This window comes from Danio rerio, chromosome 12 (assembly GCF_052040795.2).
Source record: "Danio rerio strain M-AB ecotype USA chromosome 12, GRCz13ab, whole genome shotgun sequence".
In the NCBI taxonomy this organism is placed as follows: domain Eukaryota; kingdom Metazoa; phylum Chordata; class Actinopteri; order Cypriniformes; family Danionidae; genus Danio; species Danio rerio.
In genome coordinates this window covers 12,192,276-12,215,896 of record NC_141032.1, presented here as the reverse complement: position 1 = coordinate 12,215,896, position 23,621 = coordinate 12,192,276, and the positions used below count along the sequence as shown (strand labels likewise).

Below are 23,621 nucleotides of genomic sequence, written 5' to 3'. Positions count from 1 at the left end.
GCTGGGCTCAACATAATTCTTTCATGTTTTCCCAACACACATCTATTAAAATCTATGGTGTTAAACATGAAACAATTAAGCTGTCCCCTAAAATAATACTTAGCCTAATCATTGTGTTGTTTCGTCTCATTTTAAATATGTAGTTTGAACAAGCAGCAAGTCATTGTTTGAGTGTAGACAACGATTTTGTGCATCATAGCCAAGTAGAAACATAGGAAACCTTTCTGTTAATGTTCCTAATTTTACACTTAGCATTCTTAATTGTTTTCTGAGGCACATTAACCCTTTAACAGACTGCTCTGACTGTCAACTGTTAACCATCTAAACTGTTAAAGTCATTTAGAGAATGACTGTTTTAAATAATGGTTTACACAAACAGCATTGTTGGTTTATAAAATAAAAAAAATCAAACATAATCACGTTGCACTACTACACTTGGTATTGGTTTTATTGTAAAAAAAAAAAAAAACATGTTAAATGACAATCTAAAATATTACATGGCATACTTCATAGAATAAAGATGATTTAGTATTCAAAATGTTTTTTTTATATTTGTAATAAATTGCTCTTATACTTCATATTTTCAGATTTTTCATAGTGCATTAATTCCGATTATTATTATTTTTTTCTTTTACCATAAACCGTCAACTATTTGGTAGAGGTTGATATGTTAGAAGTTAAAGGATGTTTTGGAAAAAAAGTGGATTGAATGTGTTAACTATTGACATTAGGAGTTAAGAAATGCAATCCAAACATTTTTTTTTCCTTGTTGGGGCAGTTAAAGGGTTAAGTTTATCACTGTTTTTATTTGTGAGATTTTTTGAAGATTAAAAAAAAGTTCTTCACATTAGCATGTTTCTGTCAGTATTCTGACAATTCTAAAGAAAATAGAGAAAAAGTTTTTTGCCCTTGATTAGGGCAATACAAAATACATTTTTGGCTAAATTATTGCATTTCTGTGGAGAATTATCAAAGCACAGATTTAATATCACAACAGATCAATTCACTTAGAATATCAAATAAAGAGATCAGATGTAAAAACAATAGAGACATTTTATTTTTTCTTTTAAAAAGAGCATATTTCAAGTTACTTGTATTGCATTTAATATGGAACAACTGATCAAAAACATAGGATGGTGAGAGAAATGGCTATTTTAGAAGACAAATTCAAATGGTCGAGGTTTTACATGTGAACTCTTCAAATTCTCACTCAAATCCACTCCAAACTTACTCTAAGAACATTGTTGACATGCCTTAAAGTTATATAATCTGTTTATCTCTCATATCACATACCATCCCTTAGTTAGTAAAAATATCATATAAAGAGATCAGATGGAAAAAAAACTCTAGTGCCATTTGAAATTTTCTACTAAAAATAGCATTTTCAAGTTACTTATATTGCATTTAATGTGAAATAACTGATCAAAAACATGGGATGGTAAGAGAAATGGCCATTTTAGAAGAAAAATTCTAATGGTACTTAGAGGTTTTACATATAAACTCTTCAAATTCCCTATCAAATCAACTCCAAACTCACTCTGAGAACAGTTCCCTAAAATTATATAATAATAATCTCTTATATCACATACCATCCCTTATTTAGTACAAATATTAAATACAGAGATCAGATGGAAAAACCTCTTGTGCCATTTGAAATTTCCTTCTAAAAATAAAAACTCTCCAGTTACTTTTATTGCATTTCATGTAAAATAACTGTTTAAAAACATGGGTGGTGAGAGAAATGGCCATTTTAGAAGAAAATTCAAATGCTACTTAGAGGTTTTCGCATTTGAATTCTTCAAACTCACTTTCAAATCCACTCAAAACTCATTTTAAGAACAGTGTTGACATGCCTTAAAGTTATATAATCTGTTGATCTCTTATATCACATACCATCCCTTAGTTAGTAAGTTTAAAATAAGACTTTTACAATGTGACTTTGATTGTTTACAATACCTCTAAGGTGTTGAATGCTAAATAAAGTGCTTAGTATCTTTTATTGCGTGATTTAAATTGGCTCCCTCTCAAGACGATAAACATAGAAGCTTATTAGATGTTGCCGGTCTGTCCAAAGCTCCATTACAGGGATTTATGCTTGGCACTGAAAACATACAGGAATACAGTGAAAAACACATCCACAGCAGATATCCACACAAGGGAAAAAAGTTCTTTCTCTCAAGGAGACAAATAGTTGATGCAAAATTGCAGGAGAAAAAGTACATTCCAAAAAGGTTAGTGTTTTAGGAGGTCTCATTAAATCCAATGCATCAAAGGGATCTCACTCATCATAACTCAGGAGTTTAGTGCAGTAAAATAGAGACATTTCAAACATTTTTAACTCAGCGTTTGGTTTGCCTTCATATTATAATTCATAATCGATGCAAAATGCAATCAAAGTGTTTTGAACAATGCCAAAAGAGCATTTTTAAACTTCCAAAAGGTAAAAGGCAGATTCACAAAAAGACTGATAAAATGTATTAAAACCTTCTAAATGTGATGAAATCATTTCATTTCTTTCCAGTTTATGCACAATAAATACCACTGGCAGCCTATCAGAATCCATTCTGCTTCAAAGAGTGCAAGAATTTAAAGGAATAGTTCACCGCAAAATTAAAACTTCATAACCGTCTACTGACAGTCAAGTAGATTTAAACATTTATTCATTTCTTCTTTCTTCTTTTGAATGCAGAATAAGATGTTTTGAAGAATGTTGCAAACTAACACTCACTGACATCCATAGTAGGAATAAATAATATTATGGAAGTGAATACCTGCTGCTTTCCATCATTATTCAATGCATAGATCTGCTGTCCAAAACACAAATGCCAGGTTGCAAAAGTTAAAACGCCAGTCATACTCTTGAGAAACTGATTTTTTAACAATATTTTATATACATTTAAAGAGAGATGCTAATTGATTATACATGAGTTTGTTGCATTAATTCAGCTTATTATTAAAATAGTCACCTTTGGGGCTCACATATTTGAAAACGAGATACCTAACGTAAAGCTCTAGTGTATAAGATTTTTGTGAGTTTGTAAAATTGCAAAGAAGATTGTTAGAAACTAAGCTGGAAAAATTTGATCTCTGATAGCTCATCTTGACCTACCACTTGAAAGTTTGGCTGGTCAACAGCTGAGACAGCACTAGGATTTGTAACAGATCTGTAATGTACTGTAATGAACTCTTGTAAAAGCCTCATCCAATGCGCTTAATTAGGTGTTACCAGGCCTTTATGTCATTGGATATAATGGTTTCCAAATCAAGTCTGGCACAATCTGTAACTCCACGTAACCTGGCTACCTGCGTATTCTCTTTGGCTCATTACGTTGTCACCTCACCTTTGTTCCGGTCACCGCTTGACTTGCCAAAAATAGAGTTATGCAGGTTTGTTTGTGCACCCAGGACCTGCTGAAATGGGACCTACAGTAAAGCTCTGTTTCTACTCAGTCAAAGCTGAAGCATGACATCTACCATCGTATGACGTAATCTACATCTGGAGTTCTCCATGCTGGACATTATCTTAGAAACCGATTCTCTGAGGATCCACATCTAGGTCAAATTTTACAACCTTGAGCTGTTTTTCCCTACATTTCCGACATGTGAACATATGTGTGTTTCTTCAGCTAGATAGAGGTCAAAGACAAAAATGTTTTTAAGGATCAAAACCATGAAAGTATAATACTACTTGATTTGTTTCTATAAATTAGATGTCCTGCTTAACGTAATTTTTTCTGAGCAAAATATAATAACTTTCATATTTTAGTACCTTAATTTATTGACATGTTCTCCCCATGTTCACGTAGATTTCCTCCGGGTGCTCCGGTTTTCCCCACAGTCCAAAGACACACAGTATAGGTTAATTGAATAAGCTAAATTGTCCCTAGTGTGTGTGTGTGTGTGTGTGTGTGTGTGTGTGTGTGTGTGTGTGTGTGTGTGTGTGTGTGTGTGTGTGTGTGTGTGTGTGTGTGTGTGTGTGTGTGTGTGTGAATGTGAGAGTGTATGGATGTTTCTCAGCACTGGGTTGCAGCTGTATGGGCTTCCGCTGTGTAAAATATACGCTGGATAAGCTGGTGGTTCATTCCACTGTTGCAACCCCTGATGAATAAAAGAACCATGTGGGAGGAAAATGTATGAATGATTTATTGGAAACACTCAAGAAAATGTAACACATTGTAACAGTAGGTTATATAACAAAATATTTTGCCAGGCATATTTGTGAAACCACGTCCCCTAGAAGATCCATACAGATTCTAAAGGCAGTGCTGATAAAGATTGGGGATTATTTTTAGCTATTATAATTGCCCTTATTTTCATTTTTGGTATAAGATTGCAGACGTATAGTTTGACTAGAATTGTACAGTTTTTACCATCATAGTAATAACTTTTTTAGTCATTCAGCAGATCTACAGTTAGAACCGGCGCAGTAAAATCTCGTTTTTGCATTTGGAATCCCAAATTGATTATATATTAAACATTTTTAATCATTGAAAATGTAATAACCTCTAATATGATCACTTAGATGTTTTTCTACATACAGTACAAGTAAGAATAAATACTTTTTTAACTGAATCGTGATGGATGGATGGATGGATGGATGGATGGATGGATGGATGGATGGATGGATGGATGGATGGATGGATGGATGGATAGACAAACAGACATATAGAGAGAGAGATAGATAGATAGGCAGGCAGACAGACAGATAGACATAAAGATAGACACAGACAGATAGATCATAGATAGATAGATAGATAGATAGATAGATAGATAGATAGATAGATAGATAGATAGATAGATAGATAGATAGATAGATAGATAGATAGATAGATAGATAGATAGATAGATAGATAGATAGATAGATGATGGATGGATGGATGGATGGATGGATGGATGGATGGATGGATGATTGGATGGATGGATGGATGGATGGATAGATAGACAGACAGACAGACAGACAGACAGACAGACAGACAGACAGACAGACAGACAGACAGACAGATAAATAGATAGATAGATAGATAGATAGATAGATAGATAGATAGATAGATAGATAGATAGATAGATAGATAGATAGATAGATAGATAGATAGATAGATAGATAGATGGGAGAATGCATGGATGAATGGATGGATGGATGGATGGACGGACGGACGGACGGACGGACGGACGGACGGACGGACGGACGGACGGACAGACAGACAGACAGACAGACAGACAGACAGACAGACAGACAGACAGACAGACAGACAGACAGACAGACAGACAGACAGACAGACAGACAGACAGACAGACAGATAGATAGATAGATAGATAGATAGATAGATAGATAGATAGATAGATAGATAGATAGATAGATAGATAGATAGATATATAGATAGATAGATGGGAGAATGCATGGATGAATGGATGGATGGATGGATGGACAGATATTTTGATTATAATAAAACAAAACAAAAAATAAGAGTAAAACGATTTTAACAAAAATCAACTTCTGTTACATAAAAGTGCCCAGAAGGAAACACCCATGAAGTCAACTCCCTTATGAGAGGACTAAGGGTCTTGCCCAAACACTTACATTGTTGAACACCCAAATGATCTGTGGAAGAAATATGTTTTGATATTGCCCAAACCAAGGAAGAAAAAAAAAAAAACGTTATTTGGCTTTAATTGATGACAGACATCAGTCCTTGAATAAAAGTTTGATTTAATGAGCAAGAGAATCAGCAGTGTGGATATTCAATAACTACAGATATAGTCCTGAGAGCATAAAGACTGTCTGTCTTTATCATAAGAAGCGAGAGTGTTACAGTATGCTGCAGTAAAGCCAACACACACTCTCCATGGTTTGCCTCAAGTGCTGAGTTTGCATCAAGGGAGGAAATGCATACCGCAAGCCAATCTCAGCCGGTGGCATGTACAGTATAAAAACTGCAAAGAAAGTTAAGGAAGTCTTATGTCGACAGTGCAGTTCTGCTGTCAGGCAAAATGCCATTGATGTGGAATATTCATCAGGGAGGGCAGGTACAGTAGGATTTAACCATGCTTCCACTATACTGATTGTGGCCAATGAGCTACAGCTCAATTCTTGTTTTTTATAAACCATTTATCATAAATATTAAAGCCAAAAATAAATTAATAAATGAAGAATTCAGATGCAAAAAAATTGCATTTTTCTTAGCCTCTTATGTTCAGTTATTTCACCATAGAGAGATTAAAAGGAAAGTATTCTTTGATATAAGAGGGAAACTACTGAACCTAGAAGCTGAGAAAAATGCTAATCTTAGAAGTAAATTTCAGATGAAACTAAAATTTAGGCCTAGTAGTCAGTACATTTACAATTGAACAATATTTTGATATGAACATAATTAAAAATATAGCTGCAAGCAGCAATTATCAGGGCCAAGCAGCCCAGCGACCACATCATAAACAAACACAGCAACAAGCTATTGCAACTGGAAAATTCTATAACTTGTTGGCAGCATGGTCTGAATTCAATTAGGTGGAAATTGGGCTAACAATCTATGGATAGTTCAAAACAACAGATTTTCAAACTAATTCAAGATTGTGGACAGACGTCATGTCAATTAGGGAATAAATGATATTAAAGTTCTCTGTACGATCCAATAAATCTGCAAGACTAGTCTCATGACAATAGACAAAACTTGTTAAAACAATGCTCTGATTCAGGGCTCTATTTTAACGATCTAGGCGCAGAGTCCAAAGCGCATGGAGCAAAAGCATTTTTGTGTGTAAATACACTTTTGCTAATTTAATTATGGAAAAATACGCTCTGCGTCACGGTGCATGGTCTAACAGGGTTGTGATTATTCTCTTAATGAGTTATAGGTGTGTTTTGAGCATTAAACCAATTAGAGTCTCATCTTCCATTCACTTTAAGAGTCAGTTGCGACGCTCCTTGGCGCATTTTCTATTTACATGGCGGATTTGTAAGTGGAAAAACTGAATGGAAAAACTAAATGCTTCACTGACGAGAAAACAGTTAAACAGACCATCTGCAGCAAGGATAAAGAATGAGGCTCCTTCACTCACCCACTTTACTTTCTCTTTACTTATTTATGTACATGGAAACAGTGTTGTACGCACTCCAAGTGGGGTCAAAAACTCTATCCAAACACAAGTGCTATCCTTATGCCCCTTAGACGTCTCCAAATTGCAACAGGTGGACAAATCAAAAATTTGTTTTTATTAAAACAAATAAAAATATGCATAGAATTGATACTCCTACTAAAAATACTAACGTTATATAAAAGCAAGTTGTCATGAAACTGAAAAAAGCCCACAGAGATGAAGAAGGCAAGGAGGAAGTGGTTTTTATATTTATGGACTTTAGACTAGCTCTCAGTTGGTCAATTGCACAGTCTGTTTTTGTTCCTTAAAATAGCAATGCGCCTTAACACACCTCCATTCTAGACCGGCACACCCATGATTTCACAAAGCGGCCCAAATTGATTTGCAATTTAAACAACATGGCGCTAAATGGGAAAATTAGGGTTGCATTGGTCTGAAAATAGCAACACATTGCACCTAAAACGTCTTGCACTGTATTGCGTCGGCTGTATGATAGGGCCCTAAGTATCTACCATAAACAGAGGCTTATTATCTTATTAAAGTCAACAGTAAAGACAAATTGATTTGAAATTGTCATGTTTTAGCCATATTATTTGTTAATCACACTATTATTATTGTGTAGGTCTTTTCACACCATTTTGTGAAAGCATAAAACAGTAAACAAAAGAGGATGCTTTGAGTAACAATTTGTTTTTATGTAAATTATGATAAATGCACTTCATAAAAATAAAACCCTCCAAATTGTATATAGAACAAAAATAAAAACAAACTGTAAAACAAAAACTGTAGGGATTTGTTTACATACAGTAGATAGACCTGCTTATCTCACTATGAAAGTATGTCAGTTGTTCATATTTTAAAGCCAGACCTGTTTTCCAGCAAACCACGATTTTACCTGTAAGAAGTGCAGCCTAACAGCATAACTCGGTGATCATACAGTACTTCACCGTACCTGAAAAAGAAACCATAAGAAATAATTTTCCTTCTGCACTTCAGAACATTTATTTGTCAGGAAAGCATGTGCTTTCTTAAATATACTAATTTTAGTTTTGTTTTACACTGTTAAAAGTTAAATGATGTTTAAAAGTTGTAAAAAAAAAGATTATTAAAGTCTGCATGAAACGGAATGATGTACTTCCTAAAATGGAATCTGAGTATAGGGGACGGGGCTTTCTTTTTTCGTGTCATTCCCTGATAGCAAACTAACAGTAGGATGGGCAACCTATTTCAACATTTATATTAAAGAAATAGTTCACCCAAAAATGAAAACTACCCTATACTGTACTCAGCTGTAAGCCATCCTTGGTGTATATGACTTTTTAACTATTCCTTTAAATTCAATGCTGTACTTGTAACGTTTGTAATTATTTGTGCTATTTACTACAATACATGTTTGTATATAAGACTAGATATGAACAATTAGTTTAAAAGAGAAAAATATATATGTATATACTGCACACACACACATACACACACACACACACACACACACACACACACACACACACACACACACACACATATATATATATATATATATATATATATATATATATATATATATATATATATATATATATATATATATATATATATATATATATATTCCAAAGTGGTTATTGGGGTTTGTGTGGCTTCCTATTCATTCCTATAACATATAAGCTTTAAGAAATGTTCACTTAATCACAGTGCTCTCTTTCATTTATTCAATTCTTTTTGAATTAGTCCATTTATTAATCTGGGGTCGCCTCAGCGGATTGAACCGCCAACCCATTCAGCACATGTTGGACGCAGCGGATGCCCTTCTAGTTGCAACCCATCTCTGGCAAACATCCACATACAGTACAGTCATTCACACGCACACATTAAGGACAATTTTAGCCTACAAAATTCACCTATATTGCATGTCTTTGGATTGTGGGGGAAACCGGAGCACCCTGAGGAAACCCACGCGAATGCAGGGAAAACATGCAAACTCTACAGAGAAATGGCAACTGACCCAGCCGAGGCTCAAATCAGCGACCTTCTTTCAGTGAGGCGACAGAACTACCTACTGCGCCACAGCATCGCCCTACCGTGCTCTCAATATATGAGAAATCATGTGTCTGCACCAATGCTACTGTTGGTAAGGAATCATCTGTTCGCTTAAGCCAATTGGATGTGACCTACAAATAGCACACAAACTACATTACATCACAACTGTCTCTAAGACTATTTGCAAGGCTTCCTACTATAGTTGGCACAGCCAGCGATGACACAGTATAGTTCACTTGAGGGTAGTGACATTTGTTTATGCATTGCTACAACAGTCTCCATTCATAAAAAGAGCTGGCCCAGCCTTCACCTGGAATATTTGAATTTCCACATTCATAACCTGCTAGCGGTAATCCAAAAACATGCTTAAAAGCGGTTCTTTTAGTCTGGTGGCCATTATATGACAAACAAAACATGCTAACATAAGTGCTTGTACTGTAATTAAGGAGCTGCCTGGGGTTAGTTTTTAAATAAACAAATCTAAAATAAACATATGGACACATGGTATTAGCATGCATTTTCAGTGGTCCGATCTGAAGTGTTTCTGAGATTTATTACTATTTACACCTTTTACTTTTTACACCACGAGTCTTTGGTGAAAACTGAAACTGGTTGATTTGGCTGTGTTGTTGATATTGAGAAAAATTTTGAAAATCCTAAAAGATTTCTATAATCCAAGGCTAAAGCTGAGCTTAAACTCTGTGATTTTTGATAATCCTATATGATTGTAGTATGTTAGATTGTAGTATGCACGAATATGATCACTATGTCACGATATGAGATCTCAGTTGTCATAATGTTCCTGAATGAAAGTTAAACTCCCAAACTGCAGTTATCGTCGACAAATTAAAAATTAAACACCTGAAATTACATGAAACTCTAGAGGAATTGTGTATAGCAACTCATGCAAACACCTTAAACATATTATTGTCTTATTCGGTTTCAGATTAAAGCAAATAATTTGGTTACTGATGTCCATGTAAACGTAATCACTGAGACAGTGTGACAAGATAAAATCATAAAGGACTATTAAAATTGCACAACATGAGCCTGAATTTCAGTATTAAAATTTTTTTTTCTTTACGATTTAATCAACTCTGCATCACTTTTACAAGTAATATCAGTTAAGAGAGCGGATGTTACATGGCAAGTAACAACAACATGAATCTCTACAGCATGAGTCAACAAACTGGACGGCCAGTGCCTTCAGTATGAGCGCTGATACCCCCCACCCCCAAACCCGCCCACCCAGCATGAGCACTTGCTGAACCCGCCGCATTTCTCGACAACTTAGATGCACTTGGTAAGTGCAGAAAATAGCTTCAAAAAGCTGTGCCAAAAATGCTGCACAATGATAATAGTTTAAACAAGGTGTTTATATCAAAGAACTGTTAACTTAACTAAATCATTTTGATTAAGGTATGTCTTTAAAAACTGAAAGAGTACTGCTGACGATACTAACTAACTTTGCCTCTTAAGAAACATGAACAAAGGACACTGATCACACACTTACCGAATCTGTAGAGACAGGACAATCAGCACCAACTGGACTGCTTCTTTGTTTAAAAGAAGACGAGTGGCAAATCCGGATTTCACCATTTCCAGATTCGAAAAGCTCTTGAGTAAAAATGTCCCTTACACATATTTTTGTCGCATGTTAGCAGACCACTGTAATCCACATTTGAGCCCAGCTGCGCTCTCTAATAGCAGGGAAATGGAAACAAAACCTTTGTTGTGGCACATTTATAAATGCAACACTGACGACCCATGTCTCCAAACAATTCTTCTTCCACTTGTTTGAATTACGTTTGGCAACACTATGTGGCGTCTTTTTTTGCCATCTGAACACTGTAACAGGAAAAAACTCTTCGAAGCTATCAAGCATATTAATGAAGTTGCACCTCATTCACAATAGAACATGCTGATTGGTTCGAACCAAGTCTTTCTCATTAATTATTGATAAAAACTCAAAGACGTCATGTTGTACCCGCCAGTACAGACATCCAGTCTCCACGCTGGAATTTACACAAGGATCTAATTGCCGTGACGTTGCTTCTAAATTTCTTTTCAAACCAGAAAAGGAATTTGCTGGCAATAACGCAAAAACAACCAATTCCATTTTTTTTGTGAAATATATTTTATAGTGTTTTTAGCGACATGGGACATATAAATGACTGTTAACATCTTAAAAAATGTGTTTTGGTGTTTTTTTGTTTTGTTTTGTTTTTTGCCAATATGTGCCTGTAGTTTTGACTTGGAAGTTCTGAATGACCAATACATTTGTTATATTGTTTTCATATTATTTATACGTTACATATTTCATTTTTAGCGAAAAATACTGTTGCTTCATAATCAAAAAATTACTTTTTATATTATATTATATTTTAAGAAATTATTTGTCTAGTGAGTGTCCAGTCTTTTTGTCATATAGTGCAACATGATGTCAAATAAATTAGATAAAAATCTAATGACACAAATGTGACTGGCTGTTACAGAGAGTACAGGTAGTATTTTCGACTAGAAAATTCAACAGAGCTGTTTTCTTATTCAAGCTGAGATAAGTTTTCCACCAGATGGGTGGTTAAAGAGAATAGAGCAGGAGTTTTGGGAGATCAGGAGTCATTTTTCCCTAATGGTAGAGGAATTCAAGCGGCATGTGACAGCATTCATGAATAAGAGCCTCAGTTAAACAGAACATGGGTGCCACTATAGATAGAAGACAATAATTGATCCACAGAAAGTCTGAATCTTGCCATGGAGAGTTATTATTTATCTTAAATGCAATGCAATATTCTGCGTCAATGCATCCATGCATCCTTGATATCAAGAACACGTCTGGAAACCTTCAAGCGTCCTCCGTTTTTGCAGTTTTGGAACTTAACTTTGACGATTAATGATGACGTTATACAAGAACACGAGGACGCAAGATCGCTGAAGAATGCATATTGAGAAACAGTTTATGTTTACCAATGATCTACAAGCCTGGATTGCTGGTGATTATGACAAAGCCATTGTGAAACTTTTTCCCTGTATAATAAATGACCTCAGAAGAAGACGAAACCTCCAAAAGCAATCTCACAGTTATTATTAATCTTAGGGTGCTTTCACACCTACACTTTTGTTTTGGAACATGTCTCATTTGCCCAGTTAGTGCGGTTTGTTTGGCATATGTGAACAAGGCACATCTGTTCCGCACCAAAGTAATCGCTCCGAGATCGCTTGAATTAGGTGGTTTCGGCTCGATTGAAACGAACCCTGGTGCGGTTCGATTGCAGTGAGAAAGCGATCCGATCCGAGCGCGGTTAAATCACAGTGTTTTATGGATATGTAATAGGCTTACGGCTATATGAAGAGAGAATTATGAGTAGGGCGGGAACTTTCACGAGTCTCCTGATGCCCGCAAACGAGTGATGATCTCCCGGTAATCTCGCGTCTCCCTCCCGGTCCTCAAATAGGCATCGTCGTGCACCCTTCTAACCCTTCTCCACCGCATCTCTCCTCAGACACGTCGCGTGCGCACCCTGTCAATCACCACCAAACCACCACATCTCCTGACAGCTTAGCAGGACGCTGCAAAATAAACCCTGACACTCTGACCAATGTAAGGAGAGTTTACTCTGAGTTTAGGAACTGAACTTGACGGTTAATGATGATGTTACATGAGAGCACAAGGACGCAAGATCGCTGAAGAACTCATATAGAGAAACAGCTAATGTTTACCAGTGATCTACAAGCCTGGATCACTGGTGATCATGACAAAGTCACTGTGGAACTTTTTCCTTATGTAATAAATGACCTCAGAAGAAGACGAAACCTCCAAAAACAATCAGTGACAGTGACCGTTTTTTTCTCCTAAATCATAGGTTCGAAATGGTGTTTTATTTTTAAACATTTTATGCCATTATCCAGTTTTGCTAATTTGCTATTTGGATGAAAACATAACTAATATTATAGTGAGTTGCCAGGATGAGCATTACAAGGTATCTCTTGCATGCCTTGAGTGTTTCAAAAGATTTTCTCTTTATTTACATTTAGTTATTTAGCAGAGGCTTTTTTTCAAAGGACTTACAATTGAGGAGGTATTCAGCGATTCAACAAGAAGAGGCAATACATATAAGAAGTGCTAGTTGTTTAAAGTATCGTGTTAGTGCGCAGAGAATTCAGTGCTCGAATATGAGTTTGTGGTGTTTTTTAAAGAGAGGGAGAGAGAGAGATAAAGTGCTTCAATAGGTGGTTTTGGTATTATTCACCAGGGTTCAGGTGTTCTCAGAAGGGAAGGGTTTTTAGTTGTCGTTTGAAGGATACCAGTGTATTCGCAGTTCGAGTGGGAACGGGAAGATCATTCCACCAGCGAGGAACATTGAATGAAAAGGTTTTGGAAATTTACTTATAGCCTCTACAGTATGTGATGGCACCAAAAGGCGGTGCTCCCATTCTGGGGTGCATTTCCCAAACAACAATGTAACTCGTGGCTGAACCATCATGGTACAATGCATCATTCGGGAAAAGAGGGTTGTAGTGGCGAATGTTTCCCAAAACCAGTAGTTTCTCTGTTGCAGATTCATCGTTTGAACCACGTTAGTTATAACATAAAACACCCATAATGATGCTCTAAACGGGGTGGAATAACAACTTCTTTAAAGAAGAGCCCATAATTTCTTTGTGCAGATTATATTGTTTTATACGCACATGCATTAAAAAAAAATCAAATTTTAGTTTTGATAAAAACATGCACCTGTTGTCCATATTAATTGAAACATATGTAAATGACACATATAGGGCCTATGTTTCCTTTACAAATATTATTGAGAACATTACATATTCGGTATTAAAACATAAAATCACTTACAAAAGTTAACACATATTCTAATATTATATATAAATCATATAAATAAATAAATAATGAGGCTATTTATTAAGAAATGAAATAATTTTATATATATTATTTATAATTTTTTTAGGAAATAAAAAAAATCCTAATTTAATAATAATATGAATAATATTGATGATGATGATGAGGAATATGATAATGATTATTATTATTATTATTATTATTTATTATTATTATTATTATTAAAATATTATTAATAATATTATTGTGTTGTTGTTGTTGTTGTTGTAGTTGTTGTTTTTTAAGTCTACAATTTGACACATGCAAACCATTGCAGAAATGTTCTAACCAACAGGCCCATGTCATATACAGTGCAGATACTTAATAATTATAAGTTAAAAGCATTAACGTATGTTATGATTTTTGTTTTCACAAGCTTTGAAGAATAAGATAAATTCCATAAATTGTGTTCAAAATGACATCAATGTTCTCAGAGTGCACTTCGAAGGGAGCGTAATTGTAAACACGAAGATCGCTAAAACTGAACTGTAAAAATACTTTGAAAGCAAATTACGCCTAAGAAAGATGACTGTTTTTTTTTTTTGTTGTATAATTTTAAGTTTAAATGTTAGAATGTTTTAAGCGAATACTGTATGGCATAGGGGGATAACTGGAAATAGAAAACAGACAGGAAATATGTTTCAAACTACAGCTCCAAAGATATAGTTGCACGCATACAAGTTTGCGACGCAGTTAACAAATGTTTGTTAGAACGACCGATTTGGGAAACGGCAAATCAACAAACTATGTTTGTCACGACGGAACTTGCGACCTTAGTCGGTTAGCGATGGCTTTCGGAAACGCAGCCCTGATCAGAGGCCCCTGGAAAGGGATGTAGTCCTTCAGGAGCAGGTGGAGGTAAGAACGTGCAGTGGCTGTCCTGTTAGCAAACATCAGTGATTTGAACTTGAGCAGAGCTTCAAACAGTAACCAATGCAGAGCGATAAAGAGAGGTGTTACATGGTCTCTCTTTTGGCTCATTGAAGACTAAATGAGCTGCAGTCTTCTGGATCATCTGTAGATTATCATCATTATAAGTGAGTTTTTCCAACTCGGTGCTCATTTGCAAATTTGTAAAGTAGGGCTTACACTCACAGTGCCTAACACATATTATTCTTTGAATTAAATGTTACGAAATCTGTGATTCACAAAGTTCAAAAAGCAGCAGATGTTGGTGTGGCCATTTCCTGACCTTTCTGTGTGTCCCTGGTGCATATAGAATCATTATTTGTACTTCTCACATAAAACATGACTCGTTTGCGAGTTTCACAAACGTTAGATTTTGTGCCAGCTATGACATAGCATACGAAATGTTCTCTCGCCTAAACGTACTAAAAACCCTCTACAGATGTGGAGCCATATTACAAGGGAGGAAAAACAATTCCATTATCAAGATTCCAGAGTCGTGATGGGATATGCTAGAGGGAATGGCAATCAGTTATATAAGCCTACAATTTTTTTTAGCAATGAGTTTCTACAATAGTAAACTATAATCAGTGGTGCCTGCCTACGGCTGTCCGCACTATGCGTACCTACCATAAGAAAGCGCGAATTATAGCCTATTTATTAATTTATTTTTTACATAATTTAAAATGATTATTAAACATATATATATATATATATATATATATATATATATATATATATATATATTGTACACAGTTCAATCACAGTTACGCAACTGTGATTGATATCCAGGCAAATATAGAGACAAAATAAGAAAGAAAGAGACTAAATAAAGGTGTGTGTTTGTGTGTTTTGAAGTGTATATATACTTGCATGGTGAAAGATGGGTAAAGAAATCTCTATTGGCTTTAGTTTTGCTGGTATTTTTTTCCACTCACTAAAAATTACAGTTCAGATAGCTATTGTTTAAAACAAGGTTCAAAATGAGTAAACACTCTTTAAAACAGCTAAGTTTAATTGAGACATTTGCCAAAAGGCCTAAAACTAATGAGACAAATATTGCTTCCCCACACGGGGTGGATACCGCAGCCTCATCAGCCCCTGAACCGCCCCTTCCAAAAGAGCTTGAGACTGGTTTTGAAGCATCTTTTCTCAGATTTTATTCCTTATTCTTGTTTTTCTAGTAGATAACTGACCAACAGAAAGCATATTAAAATTAAGATACAATGATATGCTTTCATTTTCTTGGTCCCACTCGTGGCAATGTCCTTAAATAATGTAGCCTTTGACAGCATGCATCATTGTTTTTTGGGATGAAAATAAGAATAAGGGATGATGGGGTGGGGTGGTGCTGGATATATGCGTACCTTTGAATAAAGTCCTGCAGGCGCCCCTGAGTATAATCATTTCTATTTACAACTGATTTTCAACATAGATGGTAAGGATTTTCTCATCCACCTAGATGTTGTCAAGTGACATTTGGATTTTATTTTCTCAAGAGTTTAGCATTTGATAAAATTCATAATTGAAAAAGACAGCAGGGTATATGTGATTTGTTATAGTTCCACACTAATAGGTGGCGTTTAGTTTGGCAAGTGTGAGATTCCGCTTTACCCATCTGTGTTTCATTACAGTAATTGCGTGCTTTTACAACCCAAGCATTCACTAATGCTGAAAACCTCCAAGAAATTAAAAAAAGGTCATAAAAGTTTGCTGTTCTGGGTCAAGGTGCTATTTATCACTGGGACTTTTCAACAGTGAGTATATACAGTAGTGTTGTATACAGATCCTCAGGGAGGAAACAAATAGCGTGCTATTTAACACGCTCACAAGGGTAGGGCAGATGTGCTTGCATGCAGATGTTGTGAAAGGAAGGTTATGTAAGGTAAAAAAGTGTTACATGTGCAAAGTTATAAAAGGTTTTGACTCCAGGTTTTATAAGTACTTGAATAAACGGATGGATCACTTTCTAGACAAGTCAACCCATGTTTCTAAAAGACTCACGTTTTGTTTTGTTTTGTCTTATAAGCAATATTCGGTCTGTTTGTGTTTTTATGCAAGGGTTCTTATAAAATAACTGCCTCTAAAAAAAAGCTATGTGGTCCTGTTTTAGTAATCATGGAATTCTGTGGTCAAATATTTTGGTATAATGATGTTAAAACTCTCTACATGACTGTTGTCCTCTTGCAGGACATTCCTACAGTACATAGCTGTGCTAGTTTAATCTTTGCCTAACACACTAATGTGTTTTTCTCATTTACCATTCTATTCTATATATTTCATATGCATTCATTTACGTATTTGTTGTGGATATTCAAAAGCTGTAGTTACCAGAAATTCACCATAGCATACTTTCTGACAATACAAGGATTCCTGTGTTTCATTCAATTCAATTCAATTCATTTAATCTTTATTTCTATAGCACGTTTACAACGTAGATTGTGTCAAAGCAGCTTAACATAGAAGTTCTAGTAAGTTAAAATTCAAAACTGCTTCAGTCCAGTTTTCAGAGTTGAAGTTTAGTTTAGTTTAGTTCAGTGTGGTTTAATTTTCACTTCTGAAAGTCCAAACACTGATGAGCAAATGCATCGATGCGCAGCTCTACAAGTCACAAACGAAGCAAGCCAGTGGCGACAGCGGTGAGGAATAAAACTTCACCAGTTGACGAAAGTGAAAGAAAAAAAAACTTGAGGGAAATCAGGCACATTTCTCCTCTGGCCAAACCTCTTTTGCACAGCTGCAGTCTAGACGCCAGGAACTGGAGATCACTGTATGTAATGATAACCTCCATAATTATATTGGTACTCATTGTAAGTAATCTAAAGATAATTTAACATGAAATTTAATATACTGGAAGCTACTCTTGCAGACACCTTGTTAAAATTAAATTACCAAAAAGCATTTAAAAAACTAGTCTACATAAAAAATCTTTTTATCTTTCACAAAGACAACTTTTATCATTTCAGTTTTTATGTCACATTCTGTTTTCTTTTGTGTGTTCATAACTTGTTTCGTATTGCTGGTTTGTTGCGTTAGGCCTAACGGAATCTGCGTGCACAGAAATATGCAGTCTTCCTCCGATTTTTAGCGCATCATTGAGTCTATTTATTTACTCGTGTAAATAAAGTCTGTGTAAATTCAGTTTTTAAATTAATATTACTAATATTATTGACATATTATTATTGATATGAAAATGTTCATATGATTTAATTATCATACACTTTGTAAAGTAATATTTTCTGTCTTTTAGCTGATATATTATATAAGAGACTTGTTTGGTTTACCAATTAAGTAGATCTAATTGGATTTGCATTGTAAACATTAAAGTTGAAAATGTATTATTTTGTGTATTATGTTTTTAGTCATGATACTTCCAAAATGATTCTGCATAAACCCACAGATTTTTTACAAAATTCTGTGCAGAAATAGCAAAAAAATGTTTTTTGGCCCTACTCATTGGTTTACTTATTATCCAATATGTGTCTCTCTTTACTGTATGTTTATGTAATTTTACTGTAATTTTATAATATTGTAACCATAGCAATGAATTCATGAGACTGTAAAATTCCGTCAGTGAAAGTGTGCAAGGAACCAAACTACAAATAGTATTCTTAGCAGTGATTCATCTAAAGTCTTGCTATGCAGATTGTAATAATAAGTTGTAACCACTAGAAAATCACTGTAAGGTCATAATTAAGAGTTGCAAACATTTCCGAAATATAGAGGTGTGTCTGAGAGAAACAAAGCAAAATGGATAAAGCATTCACTCACAGGTCACTTTATTAGGTACACCTGTCCAGCTGCCCGTTAATGCAAATTTGAAATCAGCCAATCACATGGCAGCAATTCAATGCATTTAGGCTTGTAGACATGATCAAGACAATCTGCTTTAGTTTAAACCGAGCACTAGAATGGGGTAGAAATTTGACTTTGAACGTGCTATGGTTGTTGGTGTCAGATGGACTGGTCTGAGTATTTTAGAAACTGCTGATCTATTTTCACGCACAACCATCTCTAGGATTTACAGAGAAGGATCTAAAAAAAGTGAGCGGCAATTCGGTTGATGCCAGAGGACAAAGAAGAATGGCCAGACTAGTTCCAGCTGATAGAAGGGCACAGTAACTCAAATAATCACTCGTTACAACCGAGGTATGCAGAAGAGCATCTCTGAAAGCACAAGATGTCCAACTTTGAGGCGAATGGGCTACAGAAGACCACACAGGGTGCCACTCCTGTCAACTAAGAACAGGAAACTGAGGCTACAGTTGGGCAATAGAAGATTGGAAAAACATTGCCTGGTCTGATGCTTCTTGATTTCTGCTGCGACATTCGCATGGTAGGGTCGGGTAGGGCAAAAGGGGGTCTAACTCAGTACTAGTAAGGTGTACCTAATAAAGTGGCCGGTGAGTGTACTGATAGTAAATTTGTTGAAATATTTTGAATTTTATTGCCATTTTTGTGCAACTATAATACAGTTTATGAGTATTCAATTTCCATTACCTTATTAAACTTAATGTGCAAAAAGAACATTACCAAACACTTGAATGCATGCTTAATTGTTACAATTCTCAATGCTAAAAAACACACACGCACAAACAAAAAATCTGATGCAAAGTGTGAAGATGTTCACTTTAATCTGTAGAGCTGTAATAGATTTTGTTTAATTGTTTAATTGTCTCCTTATCTTGACTTTGTGGGAACATTCTGGTTACCAACCCCCTGCTGATTTCCAACCCTGTTGTAATGGGTGTCTGTGTTTGCCATGTGTTCTCCAGGCCACGAGGAGAATCCAGATAGTCTCCGGCACAGATATAACTTCATCGCTGATGTGGTGGAGAAGATCGCTCCAGCTGTGGTTCACATTGAATTATTCCGCAAGTATGCATTCTGAATAACACACTTCATCAATCAATCATCTCACGTCTCCCAAAGAACATCTTAGTCAGGTCTAGCTTTAAAACAAAATGGATGATTTCAAATTTCTGGACTGTTTTTCTGTCACTTTCATAACACTTACAAGCTGTTGTTCTTTTTAGCCGTCTAATAGCCCTTGATCATCAATTTCAAATGAAAAATTGACCAATAATTCATTGACAAGAATGTCATTTAGTGATTTGAAGTTTGGATCATTTTACTGACTCAATTTGCCAAAATATCATTATAATGTTCAAGATGCTTCCAATTACATTTACAAACGTTCATCACACTTAAAACAAGTCATAATTAGAATGCTATAAGAGAAAATAATCATTAATTGCCATTTTAGCTGGGTCTTTTGTCTATGATTAGCTCAGATCACCCCTTCTGACAAAACAAAACTTCAAGTTGAGTCATTCATTCAAGTTACACATCACTCCCTTATAATCTTAACCCATGCATGCAATCTGAGCCAAAAGGACCCATGGTTAGTTCCCTCTTTAAGCCTTTGTTTTTAAAGTCATTCATTCATTCATTCATTTATTATATGACAGCATGTAAAGATATGAATCAAACCTGTGGACTTGGAAGATGAACGGATCAAATCTTTTTCCAGCTCTGACTGCATATGATATACTCATGTCTTTCAAGTGATGAATGAATGACTACAGACTTGGGTTTATATCACTCCAATATGACAGTGGACACAAATACAGTTAGCTCTGTCCAAACAGCTTATAAAAGCTGATCATTATAGATACCCTTTAACGTCTTCCTCTACCCCAACCCTAAACCCAACCATCACAGAAGTGTAAAAACAGTAAGTATATAGAGTATTATTCATATTATTTATTAAATTGCACAATAAATTGTTTAAATAATACCTACCTACAGCCCAACCCTAAACCTATCCCCCACAGTAATGTAAAAATTATAATTTGTTTTTTTCAAATTCGTAGTTTAACTGCATTGGATTGGCTTATGACATTTCACGTGATGAATGAATGACTCAAACTTGTTAGAAGACTCAAAAAAGGAACCAATCTTCTACCTCAACCTGCACAATGTGTGCCAAAACTAATCACTCCCTGAGAGGACTTATCATTCTTGAGTCACCTAAAATATTTGTTCAAAATATTCAGCAGCAACCTATTGCTAATGTCATTTCATAAACATTTTTCCCAGGGCAACTTCATGTAGTGCGAATTAAAGTTTCAAATATATATATATATATATATATATATATATATATATATATATATATATATATATATATATATATATATATATATATATATATATATATATATATATATATATATATATGAACAACAGAATTCTATAATATATATATATATATATATATATATATATATATATATATATATATATATATATATATATATATATATATATATATATATATATATTATAGAGTTCTGTTGTTCATTAAAACCACTTAGACATTAATTCTCTTAAAGGGATAGTTCCTTCAAAAATGACAATTCTGTCAACATTTTCTCACCCTTATCTGAATTTCTGTCATGTGTTGAACCCAAAGAAGATATTTTGAAGAAAACTGAAAAACCTGCAACCACTGACTCCTACACTCTCAGCAATAAAGGTATACGAGCTGTCACTGGGGTGGTACATTTTCAAAAGGTACAGATTTGTACTTGAAGGGTCCATATTGGATTGGTTCCCTTAAAAGTATATATTAGTAACTACACATTTTAAGAGGAACACTTTTGTACTTTTTAGGTACTAATATGTAGGCTACCCTTGAGGTATTAATATGGACCTTTTAGGTACAAATTTGTACTTTTTAAAAAGGTACCACCCCAGAAATAGCTTGCGTACCTTTATTTCTGAGTGTATAGTATAATTTGTCTACTCTGAAAGTTACAAGATTATTGAAATATCTTCAGAAAAAAAAGAAGCTTATAAAGGTTTGGAATCACTTGAGGGTGAGTAAATAGTGAGTAAATTTTCTTTCTTTCTTTCTTTCTTTCTTTCTTTCTTTCTTTCTTTCTTTCTTTCTTTCCTCCTTTCTTTATTTATTTATTTATTTATTTTGTTTTTTTTTGATGAACCATAACTTTAAATATCACAATACCTTCATCATTACATAAGAAAGTTTCTGGAATGTACAATTTCAGCCAATCTTAACTTTATGCTGTTGAAATCATACACTGTGGTGAACAATTCACTAAACAACCATCTTGTTTTCAACAAATCATTTGTCAGAGAAAGTGCCTCCAAAGCCTAGCTGGAAAATATGTGTCGGATCTAAAAACGTTGAACGACCATCATTCTTTGCCGTTCTTCTGTGGGAAATAGACACATTATTGGAGTGTTTCTCATTTGGAGTAGTCTTCAAAAACATCTTCGCTTTTCTTTCTTAGAAATGTCTTCAATCGGGAAGTGGCGGTGGCCAGCGGCTCTGGTTTTGTGGTGTCTGAAGATGGTCTGATTGTAACTAATGCTCATGTGGTAGCCAACAAACATCGGGTGAAGGTCGAACTGAAGACAGGGACCACCTATGATGCCAAAATCAAAGACGTAGATGAGAAAGCAGACATCGCTCTCATCAAAATAGACGCCCCGGTGAGTGCCAGTTAATATTGTATATCTCACAGACAGGGTTTTTAGACATTGTGTATAAAGACATTCAGTATGTTCAGAATCGTAGTGAGCTACCTAAATATGAAGGATTTAATGTAGGAAACATCGTAAAAACCTGTCACTCATTCATTACAATGAAATTACAAATGTGTAACATTTTTAAAACATGAAAGAAGATTTTTATGAAAAAAAAGACAAAATATTTTACTTCTAGATCCTGGAAATTTGTTCAAAAGGGTCGCACTGTTAACAGATTTGGGTCTAGATTTAAATTTTTAATTAAACACAGAAAGTGTGAGTGCGTTACTAATTTGAAGAACTTTAGCAACTAATTTCCATTATGGTTCTGACTTGCAACATCAGTGCTCATTGCATGTTTATGTGGGAGATGAGAAGACTTGAAGGTTCAGTATGTAAGTTTGACACCCTGTGGTTGAACTAGGTATTGCACACCTGGTTCAAAACACATGCGAGCGCAGGTTGCCAGATTAACAACATCAACAGAAGTGTGCCTAACTATCGAGCCTAAAGGCTGATTCAGGGCAGATTTTAGTCGTGTTCTCAATAAAAGCAATGACAGCCTGATTAGAAGGAAAACTTTCCATATTAAAATGAGTGGTTTTCTTCTAACCAACACCTGAAATTTATATTTTAGAAATGGCTTCTATTTCTTGCAGCTGAACAACAGGATAAACTGGCAATGTTTAGCTCAGGTACACCTTGTGTGCATTCAGTGTTAAATGCTAATAATGTGAGTTTGAATTTTATTTTACGTGACATTTATTGCCAATACAAGCAGCAGCAGATAGTTTACTTTGGATTTTGAAAATAAAATACGTTAAACCGTTTGAAATCAGTGCAAACTAACACATATCAGTGATTTAGCATCTACACTTAAGAATGTTAAAGAGCTTTAATATGTATTAATTAGATTAGAATCCTTACAAGTTTGTTGGAGTGCAGTAAGCGCACTATTCTTTGGTTCTGAATAGCAGTATTTGTGTTTGTATTTGACAATGTCTGATGCGGAAAAGCTTATTCTTGCTTTCATGACCTGTCTGTTAGACTACTGTAATGCAATACTAGGCGGTTGCCCTGCTGGCCTAATAAACAAACTTCAGCTAGGTCAAAATGCAGCTGCTGGAATGCTTTCTAG

At 35.0% G+C, this 23,621-nt stretch overlaps 1 protein-coding gene across 2 annotated transcripts in view; it reads left to right on the top strand.

The window, feature by feature from the left end:
- Positions 1 to 23,621, top strand: part of htra1b (HtrA serine peptidase 1b) — a 71,735-nt gene that overhangs the window by 673 nt on the left and 47,441 nt on the right. For both annotated transcript variants that reach the window (XR_015503541.1, NM_001111182.1), the window contains 2 exon segments: positions 19,699 to 19,801; positions 22,246 to 22,447. Coding sequence is in view for 1 of the 2 variants with exons in the window: in NM_001111182.1 (NP_001104652.1) it covers positions 19,699 to 19,801; positions 22,246 to 22,447 (305 nt within the window). In the remaining variant the exon portion in view is untranslated.